This window comes from Falco punctatus (genome assembly GCF_963210335.1).
Source record: "Falco punctatus genome assembly, chromosome: 3".
NCBI classification, from domain to species: domain Eukaryota; kingdom Metazoa; phylum Chordata; class Aves; order Falconiformes; family Falconidae; genus Falco; species Falco punctatus.
Genome location: NC_137582.1, coordinates 51,214,719 through 51,235,436, shown reverse-complemented (window position 1 = coordinate 51,235,436; position 20,718 = coordinate 51,214,719). Strand labels below are relative to the sequence as shown.

At 39.2% G+C, this 20,718-nt stretch overlaps 1 protein-coding gene across 3 annotated transcripts in view; it reads left to right on the top strand.

The window, feature by feature from the left end:
• SPIDR (scaffold protein involved in DNA repair) overlaps positions 1 to 20,718 on the top strand; it is a 209,168-nt gene that overhangs the window by 35,531 nt on the left and 152,919 nt on the right. For all 3 annotated transcript variants that reach the window (XM_080381474.1, XM_080381472.1, XM_080381473.1), the window contains exon 6: positions 19,616 to 19,872. In XM_080381474.1, the coding sequence (XP_080237600.1) occupies positions 19,616 to 19,872 (257 nt within the window). The remainder of the gene's footprint in view (positions 1 to 19,615; positions 19,873 to 20,718) is intronic.

The window sequence follows — 20,718 nt, the reverse complement described above, 5'->3', positions numbered from 1 at the left end:
TGAGTAAGATTCTTAGCACTAGCCTACCCCTCTGCGCAACATATATGTGGATATCCATAAAAGTTATGCGCTAACCGTCCAAACAAGTAGATCTCTTTAAGCTCTGTGTCAGACCTTATATTTGTAGTGTCTTTGCTCATATTTAAGCACTAAAACCAGCATGAGTTTCTTACGACAGCTGAGAAGAAAACACACAGCCTCCACTGATACCTGCACAGATATGACAGAACTCTTAATCATAAGATTTAGTTTCCCTTTGTGAAGATTATAGGTTAAAAGGATTCATCTCCTTGTTCTATCTTGGATTACTAAGTGTTTGTGGCTGTGTGTCACTGTATTTATCTAGTCCACATGTTGTATTTGAGTTTAACTGAGAGTGTGTTTGGATGAATAAAGTAGCATAATTTCCTTCCCTTCCCCTGAAGGAGAGGTGGGTTTTTCTTTTAAAGTATGGCAGCTATTATGACTAACTGTGTAATTACACCCTTAATCAGAGTGAAATATTTCAGATACACAGTAGCCCCATTTGGCCCCTCAGTGTTGAATTGAAAACCCTCTAAAGATGCATAGTATGGCCTGTAGTCATCATCATCACCTTTAATCATTCAGCATATTAAAGCCACTGTGCAGGAGTGTACATGGTTGTGTGATTTGCTTTTGGAAGGGGTGGTGGTGAGGGCAGGGAAGAGAGAGGGACGTTACTGTAAATTCCTTTTTCTGCCTCTAAATTTGCAAAGGCACTATTGTTTGTCTCTTCTTATTGTCTCTGATCATCATTTTGTCAACGTTCAATGGGTTTCTTCTGCTGTTGCCTTGTGTTTGAAGGTAGATGGGGCTCTGAAGATGTGGGGAGTTTTTAGTCCATCTGGGCTACTGAAGCTTTTGAGAGGCTGATGGGTGTGGAAAGCACCTTGTTCAATGCATGGTTCAGTGGCATGGCCTCCAGAAAGGCACTCCAAACAATGGGCTAGGTGAAATGGTGCAAGCTAAACGCGAGTCTCTAATTTTTGGTGAGTTGGTATTCATCCTCAAAATAAGAAAAATGTACTGCTGTAACTTATCAGTTTTGCAATTTACACACTCCACCCCTGGTATTAATCCTGTAATTTTAATAAAGCTAATAAGTGCAGTTTCTTACAGACCTTAATTATGCTAGCAGCTATTTTTGAAAAATCTTTTGCTCCAGTTGAAATATAAGTACTTCCAATATTTACTTCTGCTCTGTTCATGGTTTGCCTGATATGTTTAATTTACATCTTTTTTTTTTTTTTTTTTTTTTTGGGGGGGGGAGGGTGGCAAAGAGGATGAGTAGAGGAGGAAAGAAAGGGGCAGATGTCACCTCACGAAGAAGGGACAACACCAGAAGGGCAGTTCTGTCAAATAGAGCCAGATGCGCAGATTTCACAAGGTGGCACATATGGTTCATTTTTGTTGTTATCTCTGAAACTGGTGTAGGCTAGCTTTGGGCTAAAAGGTTAAATGTTGTTGGGAGAAGAACTGAAAGTGGATGAGAATACTATTTGAGAAGGTTAGGAAGAGCTTAGGGCTGTGCTCACAGATCTCACACTGAAAGGCCTGGAGTTCAGAAGTGAGCAGATTTGTGGTTCTAAGACACATGTGCTTGACAGAGTTTTCAGGCTTAGTTATGCATGGTCTACTTTACTCCATCAGGAACGAAAAATTTTGAGCATCATGTTTGCAAAACGATCATGACAAGGCTAGTGTTTGTTGTTTGTTACTACATGTTTTCTCACAACTTACTGGGGATACAAACATTGCATAGGGATGTTGGTACAGCACTAAGATAAGGGCAGTAAATTAAAAAAAACATAAATGTGGAAGCCTTTGTAAAAATGTGCAGACAACTGCATTCAGCACAACTGTTGATGGCTTGGCCTTGAGCTCAGTTGGTGGAGCTGCTGCTGCCTGACTGCTAGGATAAATGTGCATGATGTAATCATGCCAAGCCCACACTATGATGGTGTTACAACAAAAGCTGTGGCTGTGAACTGGGCACATTCCCAGTTACATTCAGGTACAGAAACAAGGTAATTGGAAAGGTTTTGCTAATACTGTATGTGTGTAGTTACATCTTGAAGTTGGTGTTTTGGGGCATGACACGTAAAGTCAGGTCTTTCTTGCTGGCTAGGTACCAGGGAGTATAGTCTTTGGTTGGTACCCTTTTTATTTAAATCTTATATTAAATGACCCTACAACTGTATGCTTCTTCCCCAGCTGCCAAGCAACTTTTTCTGATACAACGTAAGAATGGCTATATAGGATAGACTAAAGGTTTGTCAAGCCTATTGCTCTTCCTGAGCCTGTGGCCAGATGCCCACAATTTGGACACTGGATATAACCGTAGGTTAAGCTAAATGGATTAATTGGCCAAATCATAATACCGGTTGCTTTGCTGCTGGCTGAATGTGCATTAAAACAGTCTCTGGTCTTCAGCATGGACTAGATATTTGAATGCTAGAAAGTTGTGAGTGGTAGGGAAAGCCTCAACAAAATATAGCAAGTGTTCTGGTTTTAAATACATTTGTTATGTATTCTGTAACTAGGAAAGTGCATAATATTAGATGTCTTCGTATTAGCCAGTTTTAAGCATCTGCATCTAGCCTGTCCAATGGATAAATAAATAGGTCCAAATGTGACAACTGCAGGGATATCTGTTATGTCCTTTCACAAATATGTGCAACTTAATGGGGACATTTTTATTTGTCTGTTTTGGGTTTTGGTTGTTTGGCTTTTTTTTTTTTTTTGTTGGAGTTATATTCTTAAGATATTTACTTAGTCCTAAACTGAGCTTGTTTATGTGGTTGTATGCAGTTTCTTCATGCAGGCTTCACAAACACTTCCTGCTTTCTGAAGTTTTTGGAACAATTAGTTAATTCTAACTCTCCATCTTCTTCTGACTGAAATTTGCAATTTCCTTTCGAGAAACAACTTCCTATTGAGTATTAACTTATCTGACTGCTTTGATGTATTTGAGGGGAAAAAAAAAGAAGTCCTGAATGCATTGCAAAATCCAGTGTTGTCTTTATAGCTTGAATTTCTACACTGCCTGAATTGAGGAAGTATAGAAGTGGATAGGAACTCATCTAACTAACAAATGAAAATCCTATTAAATTGTGCTTGATCATGCCGTGTCATTGTAAAAATTCCGAACTGCAGTAATTGAAATCTGGTTAGGCAGCTAAAGAAGACTGAATTATCACATATTTGCTGTGATCAGCATTCACTTTGGGAGATTTGCCTTTTGGGAGTTGTGCGGATTTCCAAAAAATGCTGTGGCATATTTGGAGGCAGATATAGAAATGGGCTTATTTCTGCGGTGCAGCTAATTGTCATGCCAGAACTACAGGAATCTAAGCCCTGGCCTGCAAAATAGCCATTAAACTTAGATTTAGATGCCTGTGTTTTGTATACAATGAACAGAAGAGCTGAAGTGCAAAATACCAGGTTTCCCAGCTACTGTCTTTCTTACCAAGGAACACTTAAGCTCCCTGGTGCTCCTGCATTTTATCTAATGCCTGTTTGATGTGGAGCAGGGACTGGAACTCGTAAAGACCCTTTGATTCCCATGTTTTTTTCCGCAGTGGCCCGGCCCTAGAGGGAGAGGTAGAAATGACCTCCTCATTGCTTTGTTTGGTACTTGAGTGCTTTCCTGAGAGGGAGTGATAAAAACTCCCTTAAGCCAAAGATTGTCTTGCTAGAATTTGGGTTTCTTGCTGCTTAGGCGGAAATGTCTGGCGTGTTACAGAGGAGTTACGTGTTTACTCTTGTGGATGTCCTTTTCAATGCAAGCAATGCATACAGCATTCTGTGAGTGGAAATCTCTGCAGGGTATAGATCCACACCTACTGAATCAAGCCCCTGAACAGGCTTAGCGGCAGAAGTACCAACTCACAGGCTTAAATGCGATATAAACCATGAGCCTGCAGAGTTGCATTGCATCTGGGTATGTCCAGATGTGCTTTAAGAAACTCATGAAATACTAGGTACTGAAAAAGCTGGGTTCATCAGGAGACTTTGGGGACAGGAGCAGAAGATTTTGTGACTGACCCCTTAGACTTTGATGCCTAAATGCTATCAAAGTGCCTCTTCGAGTCTGAGTCTTAGCTTTTATAGCTGATGATAATGCATAGAACACTTTTAACAGTTTTTTTTCTTTTGCAGTGTGCCTGAAGTCATCCAAGTGATCCGTAGTCTCTTATTTTGAAGAGTTAAACAATTAAGTGAGGACTTTCAAAAGTCTTTAAATTTGAATGTCTGCTTATGCTAAATGCAAATGTAGATGCTTTGCAGTTATGCTTCCCTTGGCCCTGGATGCTAAGCCTTAGTGGTTCTTAGTGCTTTTACATGGGAGTTGGTGTCTATCACTTGTGCAAAATAAGCTTGAGAGCCAAGTTGCCAGATAAGTTGAGAGTCACTTGTGAAAATTTTGTGTCCCCAAACCACAGGAACTGATGTTAGATCCAGTCTTAAATGTCAAGCTTTTAGACTCAGTCCTGTGCTTACGCCACTAGATGATATTTTTTTTTGTGATCTATTACATTTTAAAGCAGATAATTGGGTTCCTGTTACAGCTATAGTTTCCTCTTCTGTATCTGAAACAGGGAATTCCCCAGATTTCTCCCAAGAGTATTTTTTTATTTGTAAGTTCTTGGTTGTGCTCTCTTCCCTGGAAATCTTCTGGTTCAATTTTACTTCATCGATCACAAGCAAACTCTGGTGGTGGTGGTTGCTATCTACAGCAAATAGCGTTCCTCTGCTTCCACCAAAGTGCTTTTATGTATTGTCTGTCAAACTACTTTAGAAGTCTTCTGTGCTTCTTTCTGCCAGGTTTTTTATCCATAGAGAGGCCATGTTTGTACACCCAGTCTCTGCTGTCTTGACCATGATATGTGGTAATATGATAATATCTAGAAAACCCATGCACATAAATCCAGTGGTGTTGCTTTCATAGAAAACCTGATTTACATGATTTCTGCATCCTTCCCCTACACTGTGCTTTTTAAATAATTGTCAAATAGAGGAGCTTTTCTGGTCTGCCACATTTTTTCCTGGACTTACATACAGGATGTGAATAAGGCATTGGTTTAATGTCATCAAAGTCCTAGTTTATCAGTATAGCATCACTGGAAACTATAGAACCTCTTGGGATATTGGCCTTTGAGTATATGAAAGCATTACTGCTTTTGCTCCCTATTTTTGTGAGGTATGTTTCTGTAATCCTTCAAATGTAAAGTTAGCTGCCTGCAAATATTATTCTGTATTTGAAACCAGTTTCTAGAGTATGTATGCATGTGCAGTGTGGATTGTGGAGTGATGTGGAGTGCAGTTTTGAGGCAAAGAGAAGTGGATGGGGAGGTACATGCATCTGCTTTCTACACATGCTGTTCTTCCTTTTCTATTTAGTAAAATGTATGTTGAATTATTACAGCCTTACATAGAAGTAGTTTGCGAAGGTAACTGGAGTTGCTATTCTGCAAAAAGCAGGAATTCAGGAACCTCTTATAGCCAGAGTTCTCACAGTTCAGGCAGAACAAGCTAACAGGTTAACATTATGTGTATAAAAATACAGAAAGACAAACCTGAAAGTGGGGAGAAGAGTATGTGACATTTCCTAAATGGAAAATGACAGGTTTGTTTAAACAAACAAATGTAAATGCTTGTGCTTAGAATGTAGTAGGGTGTGTGCATATACACGTGCATTTCTTTCACTGTGGTGTTTGAGAGTGTGTGACTTGTTAAATTGAATTTTCAATTTCTTGACTGCCTTTTCCTTAAGAAGTGGTTGTCTCATCAGGTAGTGTAAACGTAACTGTACACTTCTGCTGTTTTGCATAGGGTAGGCTTTGCATTCCAGGAGTAATACTACTTATATTTGGCTCTAGTGATGCAATTTCCCAGGACTTCCCCCCCCCCCCCCATTTTACTATTAAGAAATCATTTGTTTGATGGTACTTTTGCAAAATGGCACAAATGATCCACTTTTGATCAGAAACTCAACTCCTTCTCCCTGTAATGTAATTACTAAGCGACTAGTGTGTCACAGAATCTGTTCACTTGTAGCAATTTGAGGGGAAAATGCATTTAAAACGTCTAAGATTTCCAAGTGCGAATTTGGCTGTAGTAGATGTCAATAAGCGTGTCAAAAGGATTTTTATCCTGAAGTCTTAGTAAGTGTTACTGTTACATTAATGTTCTGAATTGCAGTAGCTCCAGAGGAAATCTTAAGTCAGCATTTTGGAAACCAAGAGGGTTTAAATGGTGCACTTGTGAATGTATTTTTAACATTATTTTGACAGAGGAGTTTAAAACTGAGAAACATTTTTTTCTACAAGAATATTCAAATTCTTGCCTTAATGCTGAAGTTAGTCCCCTTTATGCCTAGACTAAGTCATCTTGCACTGTTACATGACACAGCTGTATTTGCTTTTATTCTGTATTTTCTTAACTATTTTTTTTGCTTTAATAACATTTGTAACTAGTGTGTAGTTTGCTTTTAATAAATTGACAACTTGAGGAAAAAAAACCACAATATGGTACCTACCATTCTGCCCTTGTCGAAAAACTTGCTCTAACTTTAGCTCTCCTTACTTGGGAAGAGTTATAATACGTTGATAGATCTGTGTAGTTACCGTCCTATGCGCTGAACAGAAAAAATACTGTGTGAGTTGGAGCTTAAATCATTAAAACGGCAATATAGGTAAAGTGATTGGGCTTTTGGCAAGTAGAAAACAACATCTTGCTCAGCTGCAGTTCTGCTCTATATCGTACCCTGAAAAATGATCTTTGAAGCATGTGAAAGTTTTTAGGTTTTAAAAGACTGTTTTTTCTTTTCTTTCTTTTTTTTTTTTTTTTTTTTTAATCAAACAGCCCCAAATGGCTCTGCTGCAATGTCTTGTCCATCTTTCTGACCAAAATGGAATTACCGTTATTGTGAGCTGGGGAATACAGATCATCCAGACAGCAGTTTAGGTTACTATATGTGAAGTATCTCTTTGGTGATTTGGAGTGGGGAACAGAAGATGTAGCATTTTAAGTAGTTGTTACAGACTCTGGGGGCCATTTATTGCTACTGAAGTAATATGACTGCATGCTACATTGCTGTCGAACCACTACGAAACGTTTCTGATTAAAGTAGTTGCCAGTTGGACAAGCAGAAAATTGATACAGTGGATGACAACGTTGGCACGTCTGCATATAAGCAATAAAGCCACCTAAAAATGGTGCAGCCAGATGCCCAAAACTGCCTGAGCGCTTCCTTCAAAGCTGCTGTTACTGTCCCTCTCTTTTCTCAGTGTGGCTTTTTCCTCTCCTCGCACCGTAGCTTCTCAGTGCTGAGCACAGCTCCCAGAGTGAGACCTCCAGTTAGTGATGTATGAGAGTTAACTGCTGTTTAATAAAAAATATTTTTCTAACACTTCTAGAACAAACTTTGGGCCCAGGTTTGTGGCCCCAGACATTTCAGGAAATTGCAACTTGCACAGTATTTTCACTTGTTTCATGTGTAACGTGTAAGTTTTGTTACTGAATGCTAAATAGGTCACAAGTTCAAGAAAAAAATGTTACACGCTTTTAAAATCCTGCTAGCTGCAGAGTTCAGTATGAAGGGCAAATATCACATGAGTACTTTTACTTTGGGAAGAGAAAAATAAGCAGAGATTGTTTAATAGTGTCTTGAAGGGGACATTTTATTTTTAAATGCTCTTCCTAGAAGCTGAATTAACATGTATTATTTTAGCATTATCATGTCAACTTTGAGCTTCTCCTATATTATTTTAAAAAAGGTGTGGGGGGGAGGATGACACACTCTAGCCTTTGAATTTTGCAGAGATTGTATTTTCCATGTGTAAGTATGCATTGACATGTGCTAACCTAATAGAAAAGAAAATGACAGTTCTACATGGTTGCCCCCCCCTCCCTGCCTCAGCTTCCTGAAGTGAAGAGTAAAGTAAGCATTGATTTAAGCATGGAAGTGAAATTGAGCCATCACAATCTCTTGATCTGAGTTGAGACAGTGGAGTCATGAAGCCAAAAGCTATTGGTGACTGCTGTGCAAACCAGTTAACTATAGCTTTTTGAAGGTGTTAAAGCATGCAGACATGCATTGAGGCTCTCTTTTTCTCTTTGCCTGTAATTGAGAAGCGTTACCTTAATTCTTTTTTAATCTTCCTACTTCATGCAAGCTTTATAATGCTTATAAGGAATTGCTGACTAGAAATTGCAAATGTTTGTATTTCAGGGCTCTTTTCTTGGCAAGATCTCTATGCCAGTTACTAGCCAGTTCTTACAGATTTGAAGTCCATTGAGTTTAATTGTTTAAAGATTGGAAATGTCCTAGTAAGGCAGTAATTACAGTGTGTTTTTCCTGGTATGTTTATGTGGTCTGCTTATTTGCTAATAAAAGTTTTAAATATCTGTGATTTTCTCCATATGTCCTGTAATGTATGTCATACCCATTTTATGGCAATCATGTCACTGTATGCAATGTAGCGCATGTTACAGCACACACGTGTTTTTATTCTAATCTGGATCTCTAAGGAGTTTTACTTGGTCTTCACTTTGAAATCTTTCCATGTACTGTGAACAATCAGCACAACTAAATTTGTCAAACTTAAGACAGTATTGCAGCAGTTAGCACCCCTGAATCTCTCTATAAAATGTGTATTTATAATAACGTTAACAATTTTCAGTTACGATGTCTTACCAAATTGATTATTACTTTATTTTCCTTCTGTTCCTCCGAAGTTTAGGCACGTGATCTGAAAGAAAACCTGTAGACTTAATTTTGGGCTCTTTTTTTCCTTGTTCTTTCTCCAAACAGAATTAATTTTAGCAGAGTACACGTAATATATTTTTTTTAAAAAACAGTTTTCTTACTTGGTGTTCTTTGGCTTACTTGGAAAAGCAATTAAATGGTCTTCTGTTCCTTCAGTCTGTGTATAGGTGCTCTCATCATTGTTAAAAATCAGTCTAGGTAAAGGTGGTGCTTTTGTGTGCATACACATGCTGTCATTGCTAACACAGTATTTCAGACGCGGTAAGACATTTCCTGCCCTGAAATGTTTGCTGTTTAAAATAGTTTTAACAGCGCAAAAAATGTGAAACTGATCTAGAAAAGGTAGGCTGTGGAAGGACTTCTGGAGAGGAGGGAAAGGGTCGGAAGAAGTTAGAAACGAAGAGGAGGGAAGAAATGAAGTGACTATTTTAGGCTTTGGGGGCAGTACCACAGGCGCTGTGAAGCAATAAATGGAGCAAAGGGGAGAACAGTCAAGTGAGAAGAATGTGGAGTGAGTGGGAGTAGAAGAAAATGAATGTAATGTGCTGCACTGCCTGGCAGCCTGGTGTCTCCTTAAGCTGCCAGTGCTGTAGCTGTGAACGCTGGCACAGCTGGAGCTGGAAGCGCAGAGTCTGAATTTCAAGATGTGTCTACGTACCTCTGTGGAAATTATCAACAAAAAAATTTCTGCTAAGTGCCAAGCACCATTGCAGAAACGATGCCTGTATTCCATTTGTGTGTTATACAACACTGTGCCAGTTACATTTCCTCTCTATCATTTTCTTTTTTTTTTTTTTTTTTTTTTTTTCCTTTTTTGACAAGTGCTTTTCTAAGGGGTTTCACAGGAAACAGCAGGCAGATCAAAGAAAGATGAGAAGTCAGCGTGCATAATTTGTACTTCACTGAATATCTGTATGCAATCTCTCATTTAGTTAGTTATTCTGGAATTTCTTCCTTTCATCTCAAAAATAAGGTGCTTGCAGTTATCACCTACTTTTTGAAAGAGAATGCATAGTATAAAAGATGTTTTACAGTCTTTGACGGTTCCGTGTTCAATCTAAACAGTGACATGATTGTGAGAGGTATTTTCTCATGGTTTCTTTTTTAGAAAGATTTTTTTTTAAAAGCTTTCAGGGTTGTTATTCATAACTGTATAGGCTAAACATACAAGAGAAGCAATTTTATAAGGGGAAATTTTATTTATTTAGACCAGATGACCTATTTGAAGTAAAAAAACTTGACAAACTTTTGGGACCTATAGAAGGGCTTAATGCTGAAAGCTCATCTTTTTTGCCACAGTTGTATCTGTTTGTCTGCCTATTAAAAGAGATTGCCTTGTTACAAGTATTTGTCCTTTCTGAAGGCTTAGAACAAAACAAAAGAATGGCTTGAACATGGGAATGTATTTCTTCCCTTAACAGTTCCTACTGAATCCTGCAGGTGTTTATAGTCTATGTGCTTTAAGATTTAACTCATAAATAATAATTTGACTTTTAATCATGCCTTTCAGTTGAATCCTCTTGTTACATCCAAGCTTTTAACCTGGATGATTACCATAGCATCACCTAAAATAGAGACAATAAAACTGAGGTTTCATGGCCTGAATCCACTAACTTTAATAAATGAAACAGAGTGCATGGCTGTAAACAAAGAATGTGAAAGTAGGTTATCAAACCATGTGATAACATCTGTTCCTTGGAAACATGAAAGTAACTATTTCTGTGTCAAGAACTAAACCCTGTTTAAGTGGTATTATAAGCTGACTACAATTTTCTTGTGTGCCCGAACTTCAATGCATGATGGTGAGGCTTCTGTGCGAAATGATGTAATTATCTGCATGCCCTATCAGAGTCAGGTATTTATATTTTAAAACCTGGGTCTCTATCATCTGGAGGATCCTTATCTAGATGAGAGCTCAACTGCGTGGGATAATACACAGTTGCATGAGAGGAGACCTGGTTCTGTCCTTGAATAGTTTGCAAGATGCAACATGTGAAGTGGTATCTCCCCCCTCCCCTCTTTTTGTAAGGAAGGAATGAAGAGCAAAGGTTATGGTAATTCACTTGAATGTAACATTGGCTAACAGTGCACATAAATTGGTCCAAATTGTCTTTAACAGGCAGGCAGTTTCCCTGGGAGAAAATGAAGATGTTCTTGTATGATAGACAAAAAATTAGAGTAGAAAAAGCACTTGTAGGTTGTCTGTATTGAAATTTTTCAGCATTGTTTGATCTGTTAGAAGCTGGCTTACTCTGATCACAGGCTGATGAAGACGTTCAGTGGTAACACAGAATATTAGGAAGTGATAGATTGACTTAATGCTAAAGTTTAATGAAAACTACTAAAATTATGCTTATGGATATGCATAAAATTCGTGCCCATTTTGTACCTTAATTGCTTACTGTCCCCTACTATTCTTTCATGCCCTTGTGCCCAGCAGACAGACGTTTGTTCCATCTTACCTTCAGAATGCTATATAATTCTACATCTAAAGAGTATGCTTACAAGTAAATGCAGTGCTTCTTGCTTTACTGACTTATTTTGTATAAAAATGCGCTTGGGCTGAGAAGACAGCCTCACCTGTTTCAGTTGGCTGATCCATGCCTTAGAACAACCTGTTCTGGGAGAGGCTGGCTGGAACAACTTGTGGATGTATCTCTAGAGGTATAGCCTGCTAAACCTGTTTGCCTTGTAAAAGCTGAGGTTTCTGTTCAGGATTAGAAGTTATGGCTTTGATTTCATCTTCCTTACCACTTGTGTATTCTTTATTTGGCTTAAAAAAAAAAAAGTTGGTAAAATACTATCTTTTCACTAGGTCTATAAAAAGTCTATTTTGTTGTAATTTTAATCGCTCCTCTCCCTAAGTTTTCCTTTCAAAGATCAGATATTCTTGTTGATCTTGTGTGTATGTGTGCGAAATCTTATTCTAATATTATTTTTTTTTCCGTTTTTTTTTCTAAAGTGACTAGTATTGCATGCAGGATACTGCCTGCCAATGGTGTATGTGTACAGGATTATGTGCAAGAGAGCTCAAACCAAACACAAACATGCAGCTCTCCCTTTACAAAACAAAATGCACAGCCAAACATACTGCATGTAATCCTAATAATCACCTCATTTTCCACTTAAAGGCAGAATGATCTACACAAGATATGTGAGCAGATAAGTGGTAATACAAGTTACTTATTTTGTTAGTTATTTCATGTGTGATATAAAACACAATTTTGTGGGCTTGTGTATTGTACTTCAACTTCCTCACTCTTTGAAGTGTAAGAGGGAGTTTTCTTGTCCATGTCACCCTCCACACCTTTTTTTTGCTTTCAGAAATCATGCAGGAAGCCCAGCGTCAGAGGATAACTGGCAGTTATACTTGACAGCAGCTATATCGTTCTATTAATTTCTGCAGTTATGTCAAAGCCCTTTCAGCTCCTTCAGTCCGTTAAAGCATCTCTGAAACTGTCCCATTTGTTTTTCTTTTGATAACAGCTATTGGTATTTTTCCTTTGAATTTAATCATACCAGGGTAACCTTTTAAGACAGTAGCTAATGCAGCTATAATTTTTGAGAGAGCTTGCAGAATAAATGGGGTCAAACATGGGTAAGACCTCCCCAGGAACTCTCCAAAGGGAAGCCCAGCCATGTAAGCAGTGGTGTTTAAGGTTTAGTAGCTGGCCTCCTTCCTCCAGAGGTAATAGTAAATCAATTTCCTCTACTATAGGAAGCACTGGGCTGCTGGCTGCAGTGAATCCTTTTTAATTAGTCATAGAAGAGAAGACCTAACCACTTGTTTAAAGGTCTCTAAACACCATTAAGAGGAGATGAGGGTGCAGTCTGTGACCAGATTCTGCTTTGAATAATTACTGTGTTGCTGCCTACACTTCTCCATATTCCAGTAGATACAGCATACTTCTTTGCTACTTGGCATAAATGATTTTGTGTGCTAATAACTACTGCATTCCAACCTAGGGGTGGTGCATCTAGGAGATAGCAAAAATTCATTCCTAAGCCTGTGTGAAAGGAAACATTGCTGAAGTTTAGTGGTGGCCAAGCAGGGAAACAGAAGCAACCCCTTTGTCAGCTCAGCGGTAATTGCTCTTGGAGAGTCGCAGAGAGATGCTCAAGGTGGCTGTTCTCACACCCTTGAAGAGTGTATATCTGTTTCCTGTAATGGCAGCCACAAAATGCTAATGTGTGTGGAGCAGGACATGTCATTTCCTAGTTCACTGAACCAACACCACTGATAAATATTTAGGACAGATCAGATGGTCTTGAGCGCATGCGCTGTGGAGGAATGCTGTACTTTGCTAAACAACTAGGCATTATCTGAGATCCATTTTAAATATATGCTGTCTCCGTAATAACACTGGGTGGTTGTTCCAGATACAAAATTTCAGTTAATCTGCTGTGTCAGTTTGGGCTTGCAAGTCCAAAAATATCTTACTAGTGTTTTATGTCTTTCATTGTTCGTTTATGTCATGCATTTATCTCTGCCCACGCACTGCTACCTAATCTTGTACATTTTGCGTGCTGTTCCTGTGGTTATTCCGTGAGAAGAAAGCTTGGTATCACCCACAGAACGGCACACGCCTAGCTCTGCACTTGAACATTAAGTTTCTTGTGTGAAGGTATATCTGAATTTTATCTCTCTGGAGTGAAAGTAGCTAGCTTACCAAAACCCAAATTATTTGTCAAGATACTAGGGAAATACTTGGCATAGACTTCAGTGCTTCAGTTAAAGCTTTAGAAAACACAAAGCTCTGAAGAGAACTTCAAGCTTTAAATCCTTTATATTTTTAATTATCTTTATAGAGCTGAATAATATCCTGTACTATCTTTGTGCACAATGCTTGAATTAATTTTGTGTTGATTAATTAAGGGGAAACTTATTTTCTTTTACCTTTACCCTACTCCCTGTAATCCTGTAAACCAGCTTCTGGTGGAGTTACCTTCAAGCATTCATTAGCATAGCCCGGGCCTTTGACATACTGCAGTGGTGATTTATGCTTGTGAATATTCATTGTAGTAAATCCAGTGGCTTTTCTGCTCGCTCTGGTTTTTGGAGAGTGCAATGCAAGATATAAAATCTACTTGCAACCTGTAACTAAATCCCAGGGTAGAAGTTTGCTGCATTTGAATACTCTTGCACGATGACAGCAGAATACCAGTAGTGTAAATGTAGCATTGCTTATCAGAAAGAAGAATGTATAAAAGGAGAGGTAGTAGGATAGTCACCTAAATTCACTCTGTGTTTGTTATTACCAGTCAGCTTCCATCCATCTTGAAAGCTGTCATGAGAAGGGAGTTAGGAGAAATTAATTCTGAAAAGAGTAAGGGAATTAGAAAAGAGAAAAAGGTAGCCCATGAGAGAACAGGCAGGGGATAATAGAAAACACTTCCATAGTTAGAGGCAAAGATACGTGAAAGAACAAGTAGGAAAGGAAATGTCACAAGATTAATCTTCCTGTGTATGTACAGTGATCAAAATCTGAAACTCTCAAATACTTTTTCCATTTCTGACGTAACTTGGCTCTGTGACCTTGAGAAACCTTGGTTCCCTAAGGGTGCCGTCTGAGAAACCGTATTAGTTCTTCTGCCATTTGAGCTAAGCTGTGGTAAGATAATAGGAGGGAAGAAATTTATTATTTTTAGGGAAGGAAATGACAGACTACGTGACCTCCATCTGCAAAAAGTTATTTCAAAGTATATAGAATTTGATAGCCATTTTTTTTTTTAATCAAGTGGAGATTTGGTTGTACTGCAGGAAGCTGAAGCTTCTTAGTTTCAGCTGATGAACTTATTCAGAATACCTGTGAGCTTTTATTGAGCAAAATATCTGCAAAGTATCTTCATACCGACTGGACAATATTTACAACATTGTCTGAATGTATGATGACTGAACAAGTGAAGGTGTTTAACCAGCACAAAAGCAGGGTGTATATACTGGCATTTTTCAGCAGAAAAGTCTCAATAAGTGATGTGTCTTGGGAGGAGAGCCAAGGGGGATGAGAAACTCTCCCAACTGCTCGTGTCCTTGCCTCTAATTAGCAATCATTTTATGAGAGAGACTTTTTTTTAAAAAAATAGATTTATTATTTTTTTAATAGGATTGACATGTTAGGTTTACTTCTTCTGCAGAAAATTTTGCACAGTTCTATTTTCTCTGCTGAAGTTGGAAACTACAAATGGGAATTTAACACCTCATATTAACTTACTGCTATTTTATTGATAAGAAATAACAGGTGCCTATTAAAGTGGTCAAATAAAGATATTTCTTGCTTACATCATTATTGAAGTGAGAAGGTAATTTTTTCAGACCTTTCAGAGACAAATGCTGGGCAGATTGCAAAGGTACTCCCAAAGAACTCACAAAGTGTTCAAGGCAAAGCAACAGGCAGCTGAAGCAAATCTCATGAGGGTGAGGGAGTACTTGGTCACATAAGTAACAGCATGGTATCTTCTGTGCTGCCTGCCTGCCTGCAAAATCTACATGCTTATGGCAAGCTCTCATCGTTTCACTGAAGTCAAGTGTTTTGTCCTTGAACAATCTGGGCCAGAATTTTATCATTTCAGGGTGTGGGTTGGGGTTTTTATCATTTGGGGGAGGGAGGTTGGGGGTTGGTTGCTTGGTTTGTTTTTTGTTGATGCATTTAAAATTACACTGCTAATCATGCATTCTTCAGCAATTTTAACTGTTTAGTCAGGGAGGATATTTGCTGTTTCTCATTCTGGTTTGTATTTTACGTTTGTAGCATCCTCTACATTAGCTAGTACTGGTGAGTGCTGTCAAAAATACATCATAAATTTATTATGAGAAAATAGCTCTCTTTTGATGCATTTTTATTTAAACACAGTTATGCCTATTATTGGGTAATCCCAAGCACAAATACAGGCTGGGTAGTGAATAGATTGAAAGCAGCCGTAAGGAGAAGGGCTTTGGGGTGTTGGTGGATGAGAAGCTCACCTTGACCCAGCAATGTACGCTTGCAGCCCAGAAAGCCAACCATACGCTGGGCTGCATCAAAAGACGCATGGCCAGCAGGTCGAGGGAGGTCTACTCTACTCTGCTCCCATAAGACCTCACCTGGAGTACTGCATTCAGCTCTGGGGCCCCCAACATAAGAAGGGCATAGACCCGTTGGAGTGAGTCCAGAGGAGGGCCGGGAAGACTGAGAGGTGCTCCAGTCCCCTGACCTATGAAGACAGGTTGGGAGAATCACAGTTGTTCAGCCTGGAGAAGAGAAGGCTCTGGGGACACCTTATGGCAGCCTGCCAGTGCCTAAAGGGGGCCTGCAAGGAAGCTGAGAGGGACTTTTTGACAAGGGCCTGTAGCGACAGGACAAGGGGGAATGGTTTAAAGCTGAAAGGTGATAGATTTAGATTAAATATTAGGAAGAAGTTCTTGACTGTGAGGGTGGCGAAACACTGGAACAGGTTGCCCAGAGAAGCTGTGGATGCCCCATCCCTGGAAGTGCTCAGGGCCAGGCTGGATGGGGCTTTGAGCAACCTCGTCTGGTGGAAGGTGTCCCTGCCCATGGCAGGGGGATTGGAATGAGATGGCCTTTAAGGTCCCTTCCAACCCAAACCATTCTGTGATTCATTCTATGATACTTAAAATATAGGGTCCTGGATGCTCAGTTGCTATACTCAACGATGTGTTTGTTTTCCTGTAGTCAAATCTTATCAGAAAATATAGCAGTATTTTGTGCATTTATACTAAAGCCATTTTTTCCTTAAAAGAGCAAGCCATAAAAGGGGAGCATTTAGAATCTTTCAAATGGAACGACTCACAGAGCAAATCAATCTATTCTAAAAGTGAACAAAATGAGCCGTGTTTGTCATTTCAGTGACAGATAGATTGGGGTCAGCCCCTGCATTTTTTTTTCCACTCAGCCCTTGGACATGTAAAAGTGGTTAGCGTGATTTAAAAGAGGGTGTTGTCACAAGGCCATCATTGGAAAAGATAGGTAAATCTTAGTGAACAGTCCAGTACCGAGTATTTGGAATGATTGGGATATATGGGAGACGGTCATGGAAAACTCCAGGATGAGGATGATTAGTTTGGCTCAGGGGTTGGAGGAGGGGATTGAGGTGGGGAAACAGCCTCTGTGTGTTGCGAAGCATTGCACCTTTAGCCACCATAACCAGAAATGACTGTATTTTGAAATAATAAGCAGTATGGAAAAGTCAACTCCTTTAAATTTGACATTTCTCTGTGCTTATCAATGATGCTCTTCAGAAACTCTTACTGATAGTACTGGGGATATTATTTTTAAAAAGACTAAAAAATTCAGCTTTATGATGTTTAAAATGTCAATAATTGCTGAACAATTTCTTCACTATTTATCAATGAGTGTTTTAAAGTGAATCTAAAAAAATATTTGTTTTGCCAGCTGTCCACCACCGTAATGTTGGTGGATACTTGAAATAGCATGTTTGTATGTTTTGAAGTTTTTTCCTCTTCAGACTGTGTTTCTGATGGGGACTACAGTTAAATAATGTACAGAATTGGAAGGCTGAGGTTTTGTTCTTTGTTTTTCTTCTCTGTATTTGTAGCTTCCTCTCTTAAAAAAAATTGCCAACTGACTGATTAAAAAAACCTCCACAACCTCTCACAAGCAAACAAAACCAAACCAAAAACCCTGAAGTATGGTTTCCTTGGGGAAGTTAAGTCTAAACAAGTATACAATAATAAATATTAGCAGAAGAATTTAATGATTTATTAGACAGTGCTTACTTAAGAAAGCTTTTTAACTCAGAACAGTCAGTGGGATTAACACATGTGCTTAACTTGAAGCACATCCCAAGAGCTTTCCTCATTTGCATTTTACTTGCTCAAAGAACTTCAGGTTTGCATCCTTTTTTTGAGGTGCAGTGGGTATTGTAGTATTCAAGCAAAATTAAAGCATTTCTAAAGCAAAAGAGTGCATTGGAATGGTGGTCTAAGAGTAAAGTGCTTGCTCATTGCTTTCGTACTGTTTGAAACCTTTTATTTCTGGCTCTTTTCCAAGATGGAAGGAGTTTGTTTTCAGAGAAATATTGTTGCCAAGGGATGAAATGTTGACCGTGTTGTTTTTAAAACAGGCTGATATTAATTACATTCTTTTAGCTGTTCTCTTTCTCTGGATAACTTTAAAAGTCCTTCCAATTTCCAGAATATTTAGGTAAGCTCTCAGAACGTGAACATAGTGTCTCATCATTTACGTGAAGAATGTATTAAAGAACTGGCAAGACCTGAACTCATTTTTGTGCACAGTTGAGAAATGTTGGTTTCAGATGATTACACTAATTAATAACATACAACAGCATCAGTGAATGCAGTGATTTTCCTCCCTTTCCTCTTTTATCTTTAAACTCTTTATCAGAGCCAGCTGTCAGACAACGTGTGAGGAGAGCTGCTTACTGCATTAGACTAGAGGAACAGGCTAATTTTTTTCAGGACCTCTTCTGTGATCGGGGCAGCAGATCTGGAGCAAAGTCCATCTTTCCAGTTCCCTTGATAATGTGAACCTAATGTTTTGCATTGGGTTTTGGTTCTTTCAAGGATCAGGTTGAGTTACTTAATTTGCCTCTTCTACAGAACAGTTTTGTGCAGGCCTCCTTGAGCTGAGCCAGTGCTGGTGGTCCTAGTAATGGGACTGTTCTTATGCTCACCCCACCAGAACTTGCATGGAGTGGGTTTTGGTTTTGTTTTGGTTTTTTTCCCCAACCAGCTCCTGAAGACTGAGACCAGCTCATATTTCTTAGTCTTCTGCCTATTTCAGAGTCTTAGATCTTTTCATTCTTTACTAGGTAAAGTGCCACCTTCCAAGTAGTTTTGCTTAATACTCAGTACTTCAAGAACTACTGGGTCAAGAGCGCATAACATACATAACAACTGTGCAGAGCTCACCTTAGGGTGCCAACCCAGCTGCCTTGCCCTGCTTGTGCAGGAGCCCTAGAAGAGAGTAAAACAAGCTGAGCTGAAGCAAGTGAATTTTCCCTGCCAGCCCTCTCCTAAGCCTTCCATGTCCCTTTGCAGACTTGTTTTTGGGGCTTCTCAACCTCTCCTCTCATCCTTCCTTCAGTGGGATGAGTTCAGTGTGTCCTGGGAGTTTCTGGGAGAAGACCTCCAGCGAGGTTTTATGACTGTGAACTCCAGCCCCGCTTGCTCACGGCCCTGGCTGATGACCAGTGAGCAATCCTCCCTGGAGCTACCTGGATGCGGTCCGATAGCTTATGCTCCACTTCTGAAACCTTCTTGGGAAGCTGTTGGCCTGCTTGACATGGGGGAAGGCCAGCATTAGTGGCCAAAATCTGATTTTAACAAAAGGCTACGTACTTTTTGCCAGCTACGAGTTCTCAATGGAGGCATGTGTTTCTTCCCTTTGTTTCCAGACTACAGAAACCAGCCTTCCTACTTACTTGAATCCCGATGTGAAAGCTTGCTTTCTCTCAGCGTTCCTGCCAGTCATGATCCCTGCCATTCATTAGCCCCTTTCTGTTTTTCTGAAAACTTGCTTTAATCCTGACACCTGTCTGGAAACTTTTCTTGATAGAGATAAGCATTGGCTTATTGTTTTGATAAGTTCTGTAGATAAGTTGTTGGAAAAAAAAACTGTTCCTTGTCCCAGTTGTCCCTCAGAGATGGTCCTTATGTACAGGAGTTTACGTTGACTCACAAAAGATTAATGTGCACTTACAGTGAAATTGTCCAAGTTATATTAATCAATAAATTGCCATGAAATTTATGGATTACTAGGGAACATAAATAACTGCCTGTGTAAACCTGTACTGTCTCATTAGCATTCCGTTTTAAATAGCTTTACGTTTTTATTTGTTTAGACAACTTCAGCAGAAATTTCTGAGTATTCATCTGATAATGACGGCACGGGAGAAGGAGAGATGGGCCTGGCGAAGACTATTCCAGGATCCATTGAGGAGTTACAGCTGAGGTCAGGAGGGGACACGGGGGACGTCACAGCACGACCAGCCGGCGAGTGGCTGAGGTCTGCGCAGGCCCTTCTCCGCACCCCCGGGAAGCAGGCGGGCAGGGCCCCCCGCGCCCCCGCCGAGTCTGCGAAGAAGAGGAAGCTGCTGAGGTAAATGCACTGTCCACCTTAAGGAAACTTTTTTTTTTCCTTTTAATTGTAAGTAAAAGAATACTTACAGAAGAGTAGGGATGCATTTCAAGGATAAACATTTTAGAGAGGAAAATTCCAAAAGCTTAAAGAATGTCATTTATCTGTAAACAAGGCAAGAAAGAACTCAATTCACTTTTTAAATCTGTGGTGAAAGCTCTTGATCTTGAACTCCTGTATAAAAATCAACATTTTTGCATGTTTTTGCGCTTCTAATAATGCTTTACAGTGCCTTACAGACGTGTGAGCGGACATACTTCTGTTTCAGCATGTGATCATTTCATTGCTTTGTGCCTCTCTAGTCTGCAAAAATGCTGTACCTCTGATTTTTCTATTTTTAATTTTTTTTTTCCTCTGCAGATTTGTCAGGGCAAAATTATCCAAAATACTATAGGAGAGGAGTAGATGAGCAATACTGCTGAATAGCGTAGGACAGAGTGATATTTAGGCAAAGGTGGGTTATATTTGTTAACCTGAAATTTAAATCTCTGTGACTAATCAAATACATTAAAAAAGATATCTAACTGCTGAAAGAAAACAGCCTGAGCAGTAGAAGCCTGATGTTCAAAATTCACTATTTCTCTAGCTAATTACAGTGCAAAAATGGCCACTTCCTATACTGAATGAACGAATGTTGCTTTAACTTCAATGGTATATGTGAGGGTGTGCCTCAAATGGAGACTGCAATTAAGAACAGTGCTGCTATAGATATCTATTGTATTTTTAACAATGTGGTTCTTTCTTACTTTTTTTTACAGCAGATTCCATGTACAGTAATCAGTCAATTACTTAAAAAGTAAATCTTCA